This window comes from Sinocyclocheilus rhinocerous, unplaced genomic scaffold (genome assembly GCF_001515625.1).
Source record: "Sinocyclocheilus rhinocerous isolate Xijiao unplaced genomic scaffold, SAMN03320098_v1.1 scaffold789, whole genome shotgun sequence".
Lineage (NCBI taxonomy): Eukaryota > Metazoa > Chordata > Actinopteri > Cypriniformes > Cyprinidae > Sinocyclocheilus > Sinocyclocheilus rhinocerous.
The window spans coordinates 994106-1007129 of record NW_015667306.1 but is presented as its reverse complement, the minus strand read 5'-3'; the positions used below and the strand labels follow the sequence as shown (position 1 = coordinate 1007129).

The window sequence follows — 13024 nt, the reverse complement described above, 5'->3', positions numbered from 1 at the left end:
CCAGTAACACCTGTAAACATGGTAACTTTCACATGATGTTCATGCAAGGATACCAATAGAAAGGTGATGAAACTTCTTTGTCTAGATTGAGTGGAGCAGGTAGTTTGGCAGACCATTCTCTTGAATCAGAAGTACATAAACTCAACTCTTACCTGTTGTTTAAATACGTTATTAGTGGCAAAGGGCAGAAGTCAGCCAGAAACAGTCTAAACACAAATTTTCTGCTGTCTTTACCTGATGCCAGGTGCTTGACGTAGAAATATTATGTTGGTGATGATGAATAACTAGACAGTTATCTGCATAGTACAGTAGTCATTAATTAACATGCACATCATGTGCCGATTAAAGATAAAGTTATTATTAAAGATAATAGTTATCATTGTGTTCATTTAGAAAAAAAACACTGAATAGACATTACAGAAAAGTAGCTGAAATATATTAGATTGGCCGTTTAGAGACAAGTTTGCTAAGATGAAGTCTCACGTGTTTTGGTACAGATGTCATGTTTGTGTTTTTGCCAGATGGTCATCCTCTCATAACTTTATTGGAAAGTGTGTAGAGAACAGCTTTCTCTGCATGCAGCTCTGTGTAAGTATGTTTATGTAACAGACTTTTGAGATGCCAAAATGTATCTTGTGGGTTTGAAAGTGACGTATGAGCTGTGCTTCATTCATTTCTATGCTATTGACAAATTTGGAATTTTTATTTTTTGCTCACGAAATTTTGCTGCAATTTCACAAATGTAACCGCACTTTAATGTCCACACAAAACTATTATATGGTTTCATTGAACAATATAGCACATTAGACTTATAGATTGAATAGACTTATAGACAATAATGTTGTAATTTAGAGTTTCCTTTTGCTCTGTGACATAGATCGAGTAACAGAGGTGAAGACTGATATCTATGTGACCAGTTTTGGACCAGTATCAGATACAGACATGGTAAGACATTCCTCTTCTCACATCAGATGATTTGTGTACTGTATAGTGAGAGTCAAATAATATTTATAAAAAATATTTTATATTTTCCTGTTGGTTATCTCACTTTTTCTCGTTCTATACCACATTATCTCTCTCCCTTAATCCTTGTTTTCCATCTGTTGTCTATTCATAGCATTTTGTACCTGCTGCTGGCTAAAAGCTTTTCTCAGTACTCCTTTTTCCCCACTTCACACTGTCTCCTCTCAAGTATTTAGAATAGAGAAAAAGATGAAAGAAAAGGGATTTTTCATTCATTCATTCATTCAATATTTATCATCTTTTACTGGCCAGTGGTGTGTTTTATAAACCCCACTGAACACTCTCACTATCCTGTAGTAGGAAAATCTCTGTTCATAAAGACTGTTTTATGTTAGGAAGATCATCACACTTGGTATTTCTGTCATGTTTTTTTTTTCTGGGTGCTCTTGGGAAATTGCTCCAGTTACTTTCGTAACCTCAGTTCCCTGAGATAAGGGAATGAGCTTTGCTTTGTACGCTTATGGGGTAAACTCCCCATAAACTCCCTAGGTTATAAAACTTTTAGAGGAGTCCTTCCTCTGTCAGGGCTCTTCTACGGCGAGTAGTAGCTTCTCTTCGAGCTTCTTCAGCTTCTAGGTTTCTTTCTTCAGAGTCCAGCGGGGAGATGGATCTTAATATTTTTGTGGAACCTGTGGTACATTTTTTCAGGATTTTTTGACTAATAGAAAGTTCAAAAGAACAGAATTACTCTGAAATAGAAATATTTTGTGACATAAATGCCTTTGTCACCTTTGATCAATTGAACGTGCCCTTGCTTAATGAAAGTATTAATTTATTTCAACAACAACAACAAAAAACTTACTGGACCCAAACTTTGGAATGGTGGTGTACATATATAAATTATGGCCTACACAGATTACAACATTTCATGTTAAAGGGGTCATATGATGCGATTTCAATTTTTCCTTTCTCTTTGAAGTGTTACAAGCTCTTGGTGCATAAAGAAGATCTGTAAAGTTGCAAAGACCAAAGCAAGCCCACCGGCCACTCCTTCGTCGAATCCGACGGCTGCGCCGTTCTCAAGCCGGCCTCCGCTCACTCTAGCCCGCCAAGAAGCGAAATTACTTTGTTTGGTCTTCCAAAAGAGGACACGACTAGAAATCAGTGGTTAAGTTTTTAGTAATTACAACACTGTTCCAGAACAGTTCAAACCAAATGCAGCACATTTTATGGAAGACTGTTTCCTGATCCTGGTAGAGTAGACTACAATGCCGGCTGTTCTGACTCACAGACTGTAAGTACGTTTTCATATTTAAAGGATTTGCCACTGATGATTCAAACGCGAGTTTTGGGCAGTAGAGTAGCACTTGTTGTTTGTCATTTCTCCGATCACAAAAGCAGACATGGTTTTATGTTTACACGGCGCGATGCAACGCGTAAAAAGACAGTATAAATCATTATAATCCGTAATTATGTCCCCACTGGATGCAACAAATGCCTCATTTGTAATGGGTTTTAATGTTTATGTCTCGTCGCTCCGGCCGGACACGGCATCAACAGTATGTGTGGGGCGTAACATTTCCGTCTCACGCTTGAGGTATTCGGCCAATCACAACGCACTGGATAGCTGGCCAATCAGAGCACACCTCGCTTTTCAGACCAATGAGCTTTGTAAAAATCGATGCGTTTCAGAAAGGCGGGGCATAGAGGAAAAACAATAATGTACAGTATGTGGAAAATAATGTGTTTTTTGAACCGCATAAACACATTTCATTACACCAAATACACAAAATAATGTTCTTTTTAGCAACATCATATGACCCCTTTAACAGCTAAGATGATTGATGTTCCCTTTCAGTCGGTCACTTCGACGTTGTGTCGAAGTTCCGACACTAGGTGTCACACTTGGGAGCCCAGACACCTCTAACATCATTGAGAAAAGGCCAATTTGCAAGCAAAATTTGCATAGCTAGACACTCCCCGGATATCCGGGTATAAATAGGCCAGTGTGGCATTTGCTCACTCGTTTTGTTCTTCGGAGCTGATACTGCGTCTCTTTTGGAGATGCAGCACTTCATTCACCTCTCAATCTCCGATCCAATGTCGTTGGATCTATGGCACAAGCAGTGGTTTCTCCCTTGCTTATACACAGATAAGTGTAGTGAGAGTACTTCTGGGTGCTTTAATGGCAATCTTTGAGAGCAAATTTCCTCCTAAAAGAGCAATTTCTCTAAAAGAGCTTCACGGGTGGATTTGTGTGTGTTTACATCATGGCTTTCCATCCGTGCCCTTCTGGTTGCGGTTTGTACATCTCACCCTCTGACAGGCACGATCGCTGTGTTCAGTGTTTGGGCTGTGCCCATGCTGAAGCAGCATTTGTGGATGGTTTATGTCCTTCTTGTGAGGACATGGCAATCGGCACGTTGCGCTCACGGCTCATGTTCTTTTTTAAAGAAAGACCGCAAATCACCTCAGCTGCTTCCCGTCCGATTGAAAGCAGATGACTCTACTGAACCGGCAGCCGATGGCAGCCGCGCTTACCCGGGCAGCAGAGAGCGCCAGGCTTGAGTGGTCTCCTCAACCCTGTCCTTGGCTCTCTCGGTTGGTTAGTTCTTGGAGACCGAGCGTGACACTCTGCCACGCTTCGCCCCAGTTCCTTTCTTCCCGGAAGTGCACAAAGAGCTGATGAAATCGTGGAAGGCACCTTTCTGCTATAACACGATACACCGATCCCTCCGTTCTCACCACCATTGACGGAGGTCCAGCGAAGGGATATACAGGGTCCCCCGATGGAGAGAGCGATTGCAGTGCAAATTGCGTGCAAAATGCCACCACCTGGTGGGGCCGTCCGAGACTCCTGTCCAGAGCACCTAAGTTACCTCATCCCTAGGGGCGAGAGGTTATACTGCTTCTGGACACCCTTGGCTGTCCTGCAGGTGTTTAGGCCAGGGATTGCACAAGGGTGGTCCCAACCCAGAGCATGCAGGAACTAGGGCTGTGCGACGCAATATCTGTCAAAAAAAATCGCAATTTGATATTTTCCCCCAAATTGCACAGCCCTAGCAGGAACTGCATCCGGTGACTGACTATGCCCTCCAGGCTACGGAGGTCACGACGCAGGCTCTGGGGAAGGCGATGTCCACATTAGTGTCCCAGAAGCGCCACCTGTGGTTCAACCTGATGGGAATGCAGTTTCTGAGAAAGTGCGCTTTCTTGAGTCCCCCATTTCCTAGGTTGGTCTCTCTGACAACACCTTCAGAGAATTTGCCCAGCAATTCTCGACCGTCAGCAAGCGGGCAGAAGTATTCTACCTCGGCTTGGGTCGGGTTCTATCCTTGGACCCCCAATGTAGAAATCTCCGCCTGCTTGTCACCAGGGAATGCCCTGCGAGAACTGTATTGACCCTGCAGTAGCCTGGACCGGTGGTTAAGCCCGACTAATGGCTATCCTCTTGCAGCCAGGTGGCACCACCAGTTCATTCTCAGGTTGCTTAGAACCCTCAGGTAGGTTTCATAGCAGACCTCAAACGAGCGAACGGGGGATGGGAGGTGGATGCTGCATCACCTAGGCTATCTGCCATTTGGCAGATGGCCACCAAGTGGTCAGTAAAACAGGAATTAATTCTTCCTTGGGTCATACTACTCACATAGCGTTTCTGGCCCTTGGTACCTCGATGACCAGTCACTGAAAATGAGCATTGAAGCCTGTTCGGATGCAGTCTTCTGCCTCCTGACGTTTTGATGCACCAGGTCTGATCTCAAGCCAGTATGACAAACCCAGGCAAGCTTCGGCTCCTTCGTATGTCAGAGGCTTCCCCAGCAGACCTGGGGGACAAGGCTGGTGCTGTGCACCCTTCACCAAGTGTCTCAAAGGACACAAAGTTCTCTGTCATGGTGAGCCTTGTTCCACAATGCCGCAGGAACCCTGCCTCAGGTAAGTCGAACGTAGTCCCACTCTGACCATTGGCAAGGTGTCTGGACTCCCCAGCCCTTCCCATTGGCATCAGTGGCATTCTGTTACTCCGGTTCAAGGGTAGAGTGTTGCTGTCCTTCGGGTGGAAATCGCTATCCTTCTGGTGAAGGATGCAATAGATCTTGTCCCCCTAGCCCAAATGATGAGAGGTTCAGCCCTCACTTCATTTTTCTCAAGAAGGGTGTGGGGCTCAGACCAATTTTGGATAGAGAATACTGAATCAGGGCCCTTGAAGTTCCCGTTCAGGATCCTCACCTTGAAACACATGGTAACATGTGTCAGGAACTAGGACTGATTTACGGCAATCAGTGCTGTCCTTGCTCCATGAGGGCCTGGACAGGCACCCTTCTGCATTTACACTCAAGGTGTACGTGGTGAGCCACGGACCTGTGAGTGGCAGATCGGTGGGGAAGCACAATCTAGTTATTAGGTTCTTATGAGGTGCGCAGAGGTTGAATCCTCCTAGACCATGCCTCATCCTCTCTTGGGATCTCTCAGTGGCCTTGAGGCCTTACAGGAGAGATCCGTTGAGCCTTCCAGTCAGTTGAATTAGTGCCCTCTGTACGAAGACGGCTTCCTGACTACGCTTGATGAGTGGATGAAAAATCTAAGCCCTATCCGTTTACGACTGGAAGACAGCGGAAGGGGAACGCTGTCTACAAACGGGAAATCTCCTACTAGACTGTGGATGCGATTTCCATGGCTTATCAAGCCAGAGGCTTAACCTGGCCCACTGGGAGTGAGGGCACTCGACCAGGGGCATGGCTGTTTCTTCAGCCGTAGGATGTGGTGCCTCATTAGCAAACAGGTTTAGAGCTGCAGGCTGGACTACATCTATACATTTGCTAATTCCCATATCTGCGAGTGTAAGCCAGTTCATCCTGGATTCAGGGTGACTAATAAGGTGTAGAGCTTGCATATAGCGACCTTCCCTTCTCTGAGGTGATAGTGTGCGCTCTTTGAGTCCGTAGCTGATATTGGTGGAGAAACTCAATGCAAGAACTAATTTCTTGTAAGTATCCCTTGACTGAACTCTCATAATGGGTTCGTGCTCCATATGTTGGTACTCACTACGGTGGTCCCATATGCGTATTAATCCACTGCCCTCTTCCTAATAAGGACTCCTAAAGACAGACAGCTGGTCTGTCGTCTGGTTCTGTGCTTGGTAGATCTCCCCTTATGTGGAGCCCACCACAGAAACCTTCCCTATGTAGAACTCCCTTTTAATGATTTGATAGGTTGTATCTCCACATGTTACCTCCCTTTTGGGTAAGATGTGGTCTCCGTAGTGTTCTTTTCAAACTCGGCGAAATGAACGCTTCCCCAATGTTAACAACCAAGACTTTTCAGCCGCTATTTTATTCTTATTTTCTCAGATGAGAAAAGGTTCCGGCTGAGGTGATCTCTGCCTTATATGGCGGCTCTCCCGGATGTTGGAGAGTGAGGACATAAGTCTTGGGCATCGAAATGTTACAGGTAGGAGAGGCTGGCCCGGTTCTACGGGGGTGCTAAGCACCCTCAAACGAAATCAATAGCACCCTCAGTTAATGCTGTAATAAAGGCTTTTCATTGCAGATTTGGCAAACTATCCAGTGCTTTATGGTTTGAGCTCTGGAGATCGGTTTCTATTTCAACATCTTTTGCAGCTTTGAGCAATGTAGCCAATCACAGACATATCTGTTGATTTCTTGAACCCAACAGCCAATCAGAGGTGTTTAAGTTAGAATCCACTCACCGCTTAAATTGGCGGAGTTTTTGTTTAGGTGCTGTGTTCAGCACAGATTGCGATGAACTAAGATGAGTGACAGCTTTTAGTGATTTTAAGGGAACGCTCTTGGGGCATAATTATATACATATATATATATATATTTATTTATTTTATATATATAGCGAGAGAGAGAGAGAGAGCACCCTCACTAATTTAAGAAGCACCCTCAGTGATTTGTGACGCTGGGCTTGTCAACATCTGCACCCCCATGGACTCGTAATGCAGTTCAGCAGCTGAGGGTTTAGTGTAGGGACCCCTAGTGTCGGAACGTCGAAGTTACTCACTGAAAGGGAACATCTCGGTTACATATGGTAACCCATGTTGTGTCCCTTATGAACGAGGGTTACCATACGTAAACAAGACATTATATATTTTGTACTATACTGCTAAAAAACTGAATCCAGACAGTTTACCTACTACAACTGAATTTATCTATCAGAACAATCTAATGTACAGGATTGTTTGATTATTTGATTTCAATTTTATAAAAAAAAGTTTGCACAGAAAAAAAATTATTGTTATAATATTATTTATATTATAATGATAATATTATCAGATAATGATAATATGATAATATTATCAGCTATGTTCTGACCAACAGTGATTTTTAAAGAATTAATAATATTGCTGTAACTGATGCTGATATGATCACAGATACACTAAATCTTTAGTATTATATCTAGTGTATGTCACATAAATTTCGCTTTTAGACAGATCATTTCCTAAATGTGTTTTCAGATGATCAGCCTTTAGTTTTAGTGTTCCACAATACTATGTTCTATTAAACATTATAATGCCTTAAAATAGACATATACTATGGAGGAACACAAAAGCAGGTTATTTTTTATCAGTCTTACTATGCCACTCCCTTCAGGCCGTGTGGTTATGATATGACAGAATGGAAAGTGACAAGTATTGTCTATCTAGTTCTGCGTGACTCCTCCATAATGAAGGGTAATGTTGCAAGACATTAGCAAGAATATCAAATGACCAGGCAAGCTTTCCTCAAAGTTTGTTCGAGATGAAGGTTTTATGTTTTATAATAGTACTGGAATTAACTTAGTATGGACCCATAATAGGTTTGTTCCTACAGTATGATTGTGACATTGTGAAAGCTGATGGAGGATAGATGGAAGAACGAGATGGAAATGAAGCATTAGATGGGCTCTGTGAGTGCTGGGGAGCCCTGGCGCTCCAGTGACAGCATGTACTGTCACACAATATAATCTTTCCTGTATGAGTGTGGGAGTGAATAAGTATTATCTCTTATGTACATAACATTATGTTTTTCTGTCTCTGTGCTGCCATGGAAACTGATTGCCCACCTTCACCCCGGGCATGGCAGCACAGTGCCCGAGGGATTGGGATATAATGCAGTGATGTGAAGCGCTTCTGACACTTAGCAACTCTCTAGTACTATAGAGAGGAAGATGAAACACACTATACACAGACAATGAACATATTGAGAGAACTGAAAAGTTGCTGGCACTTACTGAGGGAGCCCATTCCATCTTACTTTTAATACTTTTGTTTTAGCTGTCTTTAAAAGATGTACAGTGGCATCCAAAGTCTGAGACCACATTGAATATCTGAGATTTAAAATCAAAATTAAATCTAGAAATAAACAATATGTCATTAAAGCAAAAGTAGATCAAATAAATACTACGACATCCTAAAATATAGACTACTATTTAAAGGTTTGGTGTCAGTACGATTTTTTTCCCTCACTAAGGCTGTATTTATTTGATCAAAGATACAGTAAAAACAGTAATATTGTGAAATATTGTTACAGTTTTAAATAGCTGTTTTCTTTCATATTTAAATATTTAAAATGTATTTAAAAACATTCAAATGTAATTTATTGATGTGATGGCAAAGCTGCATTTTCAGCAGCCATTATTTCATTATCACATGATGCTTCAGAAATCAATCTAATATGCTGATTTTCTGCGCAATAAACATTTCTTATTATTGTGAATGTTGAAAACAGCTTAATATTTTTGTGGAAGCTTTGATAATTTTTTTTTCAGGATTCTTTGATGAATAGAAAGTTCAAAAATAGAAATCTTTTGTAACATTATAAATGTCTGTACTGTCTTTTTTGATCAATGAAATGAATCATTGATAGATTATTTACATTTTTTTTTTTTAACTCAACTCAACTTTTCAAATGGTTATCCTGACAATATACTTTTTAATAAAACATACAATTGAATTAGACTAACAGCAGCATTTAGACTTTGGGATCCCACATTGAATGAAAACACATTTTCTGTGTCAGCACTGAAGAATGTCTAAGCCCTGATATGTCACTCTCTGTTCTCAGGAATACACTGTGGATGTGTTTTTCCGTCAGCGCTGGACAGATGAGCGGCTGAAGTTTAACGGGCCAATGAACATCCTGCGTCTCAACAACCTGATGGCCAGTAAAATCTGGACTCCAGACACTTTCTTTCACAACGGCAAGAAATCTGTGGCTCACAACATGACCATGCCCAACAAACTACTGCGGATTATGGAGAACGGCACTCTACTGTACACTATGAGGTACCCCTGTACTAGAGTTATCAAATGAATGAATCAAAATAATTACATGATATGCTGATTAATTCACCAAACTATTCATAATTAATCACATATATCAATATTTGCTAAGAAAAGGCCCCAAATCAAAATAACTGAAAGGCATTATAGATGCAGATGAGTAAATCATTGAATAGACATGACAAAAACTTGCTTTAAAAGTCAAAATATTGTTCTATTTCTATGCCAATAAACACAAATCCCTAAAAATATCATTAAAATCTTAAGACCAAAAACCAGTTTTACTCTACCATTCAAACATTTGGAGTCAGTAAGATTTTTTGTTGTTGTTGTTTTTGAAAGACATCTGTTATGCTCATCATGGTTGAATTTATTTGATCAAAAATACAATAAAACAATAATATTGTGAAATATTATAATTAAAATATCTTTCTATTTTAATATATTTTAAAATGTAAATTATTTATTTGAATTTGCAGTAGATATCACTCAATTTTTTTTAAATAGAAATATTTTGGAACATTGTAAATGTCTTTACTGTCACTTTTGATCAATTTAATGCATCCTTGCTGAATGAAAGTATTTATTTCTTCAAAAAAAAAAAAAAATCTTACTGACAGCAAACTTTTGAACAGTAGTGAATAATTAACGGTAAGCTTGAATTGCTCTGTTAGCGGGAAAATCCTTTTTTATACAATTTATGATTTTTATAATTAAATGTACTATATTAATGAATGAAATTGACAGCCCTTGTAAGGACACATAACTTTTGAGGAGTGACTGTTGTATGATGTTTGTGTATTTGTGCAGGCTGACAGTGCAAGCTGAATGCCCAATGCATCTTGAGGACTTTCCAATGGACTTCCATTCCTGTCCGCTTAAAATTGGCAGCTGTAAGCAAAAATGCTAATTGTTTATTTTATTCCCATAATGATTAATATCTGTCTATGCTTTGGGTTTTATTAAAATATATTGTGTCTGTATGTAGATGCTTACACTCTGACAGAGGTGACGTATGTTTGGACTCGTAATGCCACCTTATCGGTGGAAGTAGCTCCAGATGGATCTAGACTTAACCAGTATGACTTAATGGGACAGACTGTTGGCAAGGAAACCATCAAGTCCAGTACTGGTAAGACATTCACAAAATTATCTGGATCCATATGATCTTATCAGTCGTTCTTCCCTCTCTCATGTCTCTTTCCTGCTGTGTAGGTGAATATACAGTGATGACTGCCCATTTCCATCTGAAGAAGAAGATTGGGTACTTTGTGATCCAGACGTACCTGCCTTGTATAATGACCGTCATCTTATCCCAAGTCTCTTTTTGGCTCAATCGAGAGTCTGTCCCCGCACGCACAGTTTTTGGTGGGTGAGCATGTGTTGTGTAATCAGAACATAATGTGGAAAGGTTTTTAATTCTATTTATTATGCCACATATTTCTTTGTTGGCTGTGTACATCTTTTCGATGAAAAATCAGTTTAGCATGCTTATTTTGTTGTTCTGATTAAATTACTGATGCAGTCATGGATAAAGCTGATGTAGAATGTGTACATTTTTTGATTTTCTCTAGCAGTTTCAATTTCCTTCTGAACTCTAGGGATACATTTTAAATGGCTGCGAGCAAAGGCAAACAGCTATAAAATTGGCCTCCATTGTGTTTTTGGAGAAAAATTTGTCCATGCAGTTATGTGCATGAATGTGTGTATTTTTGTTCATTCAGTGGGAGGAATCCTTAGCATCCAAAAGACACATTTAAATTAAACACGGACTCGCAAGAGGAACTTAGTTAAGAATGAAACGCTGATAGCGTCGTTTATTCACAAGCTTTGTTGTTTTAGTGGCCAATTCACTAAAGCAAAAAAAAATGCAAAAATGCAAAATGAAAAAATGTGCACACCACAATTCTACATCTTGCATCAGTGCTCGGTTTGCGGGGGGATACAAACTACCCGTGTGTGGTACAATTTACTGGGACTGTACAACATTACTCCACCACTGTGATCCAGGCACCTAAATTGGCTCTTGAAAATGCTGGCTATATGATCACTTGGTCATCATTCGATTAGTTAATGCTGCCATGATAAAAAAAAAACACAATGGCAAAACTGAATTATGCATGGTGCAGTGCAGTACCAGCACAGATAGCACATGGCTCAACCAGATGGCAAAACTGCCAAAATCACAATGGTTTAACATTTGAAATAAAGAAAACATTTGAAATAAAGAAACTGAGATGTAAATATTAGTGCTGTGGTTTTACAATTGTACTATAAAATGAAATTGCTTTTATTAAACACTAGATTATGGTTACTGAAAGAGGTTTGAGCTGGTTCTTTTAATGAGTAAACTCCAAATCATTCTGCCTTGATGGGATGTTTTGCACTTAAACAAATCTTCAGAGTAAAAAGTCATTTTTTATCATTATAAAAGTCATTTTCATCATTATTTTTATTTTCCATGCAGATGCACTCCTGTATAAAGCCACCCCAGTCATTCTAGAATGATAAATTTTTTTCTAAATAAAGCTATTTAAATCATCTGGTGAAAATTCCTTTATTTATTGATCTGAAAGAAATGTCTTGAGTTGATTAAAAAGATAAAAGTGAGATATAAAAAAAAGAGTAACATTTCTTGCATTTTTCTATGTTTGCTCCCTAATATCTGTTATAATGATTTAAGAGTGACAAATATGCAAAAAATTTAAAAAACAGGAAGGGGGCAAAAACCTTTTCACGGCACTGCACGTATTTGGATTGATTTATTTTCCTGGAGGATGCAAAAATTCATTAAAATTGTTTACAAAAAACAGAAGATCATCTATATAAAATGAGGACAGGAGGTCCACTTAGGGCATATGACTGACTGCTGAAATGAACACAATTTCTTTAGCCCAGGGCATTTGTGATTACATGTGTACATCTGTGCTGTCTCTTCCACAAATGAGTGAACGGCATAAATGCTGGTAATTATCTGCAGTGAGTCATGCTGCACTAATGCAGTATCTGTATATACAGCGCTCACTCAGTCTTTTTTGTTGTTGTTGTTGTTATTTTGCTCTAGGTGTGACTACAGTGCTAACGATGACCACTCTGAGTATCAGCGCTCGAAACTCATTACCAAAGGTGGCCTACGCCACAGCCATGGACTGGTTCATTGCTGTGTGCTACGCGTTTGTTTTCTCTGCTCTCATCGAGTTTGCCACAGTAAACTACTTCACCAAGCGTGGCTGGGCCTGGGATGGCAAGAGCATTGTCAGTGATAAGGTAACCATGACGACACAGACCGGGCTTTGATTTTGGAGTGGAGCACATCTGGTAGCTTTGATTATTGTCATTGGGAAGAGGGGTTATTTAGATGAGGGAAACCAACACTGTTAATTCAGCACAGTTAAAGAAAAAAATCACCCAAAAATGAAAATTTACTGAAAATGTACTCACCCTCATGCCATCCAAGATGTAGATGAGTTTGTTTCTTCATCTGAACAGATTTGTTGAAATGTAGCATTGCAGCACTTGCTCACCAATGGATCCTGATGGAAAGTGAATGGGTGCCATCAGAAAGAGAGTCTAAACAGCTGATAAAACATCACAATAATCCATACGACTCAAAGCACTTCTGACCAAAATACCAGTCCACAATCCATAATAACACTTCCTTCAGTAAAAAATTCCATCACCTGTTGTCCTCTCACATCAGAATATTTGTTTAGAACCATTTTCGCTTGTAAACAGTGTTTGGTCCGTGCATACGATTCACACAAGACAACTTTTTCA

General features: G+C 40.1%; 1 protein-coding gene across 1 annotated transcript in view; it reads left to right on the top strand.

Moving 5' to 3' along the window:
• The first annotated feature begins 881 nt into the window (after positions 1-881).
• The window catches only part of LOC107733705 (gamma-aminobutyric acid receptor subunit alpha-2-like), a 15905-nt gene continuing 3762 nt past the window's right edge, over positions 882-13024 (top strand). Inside the window, exons 1-6 of the mRNA XM_016545447.1 lie at positions 882-945; positions 9030-9250; positions 10058-10140; positions 10236-10379; positions 10463-10615; positions 12312-12514. Coding sequence (XP_016400933.1) covers positions 943-945; positions 9030-9250; positions 10058-10140; positions 10236-10379; positions 10463-10615; positions 12312-12514 — 807 coding nt within the window. The 5' untranslated portion in view covers positions 882-942. The remainder of the gene's footprint in view (positions 946-9029; positions 9251-10057; positions 10141-10235; positions 10380-10462; positions 10616-12311; positions 12515-13024) is intronic.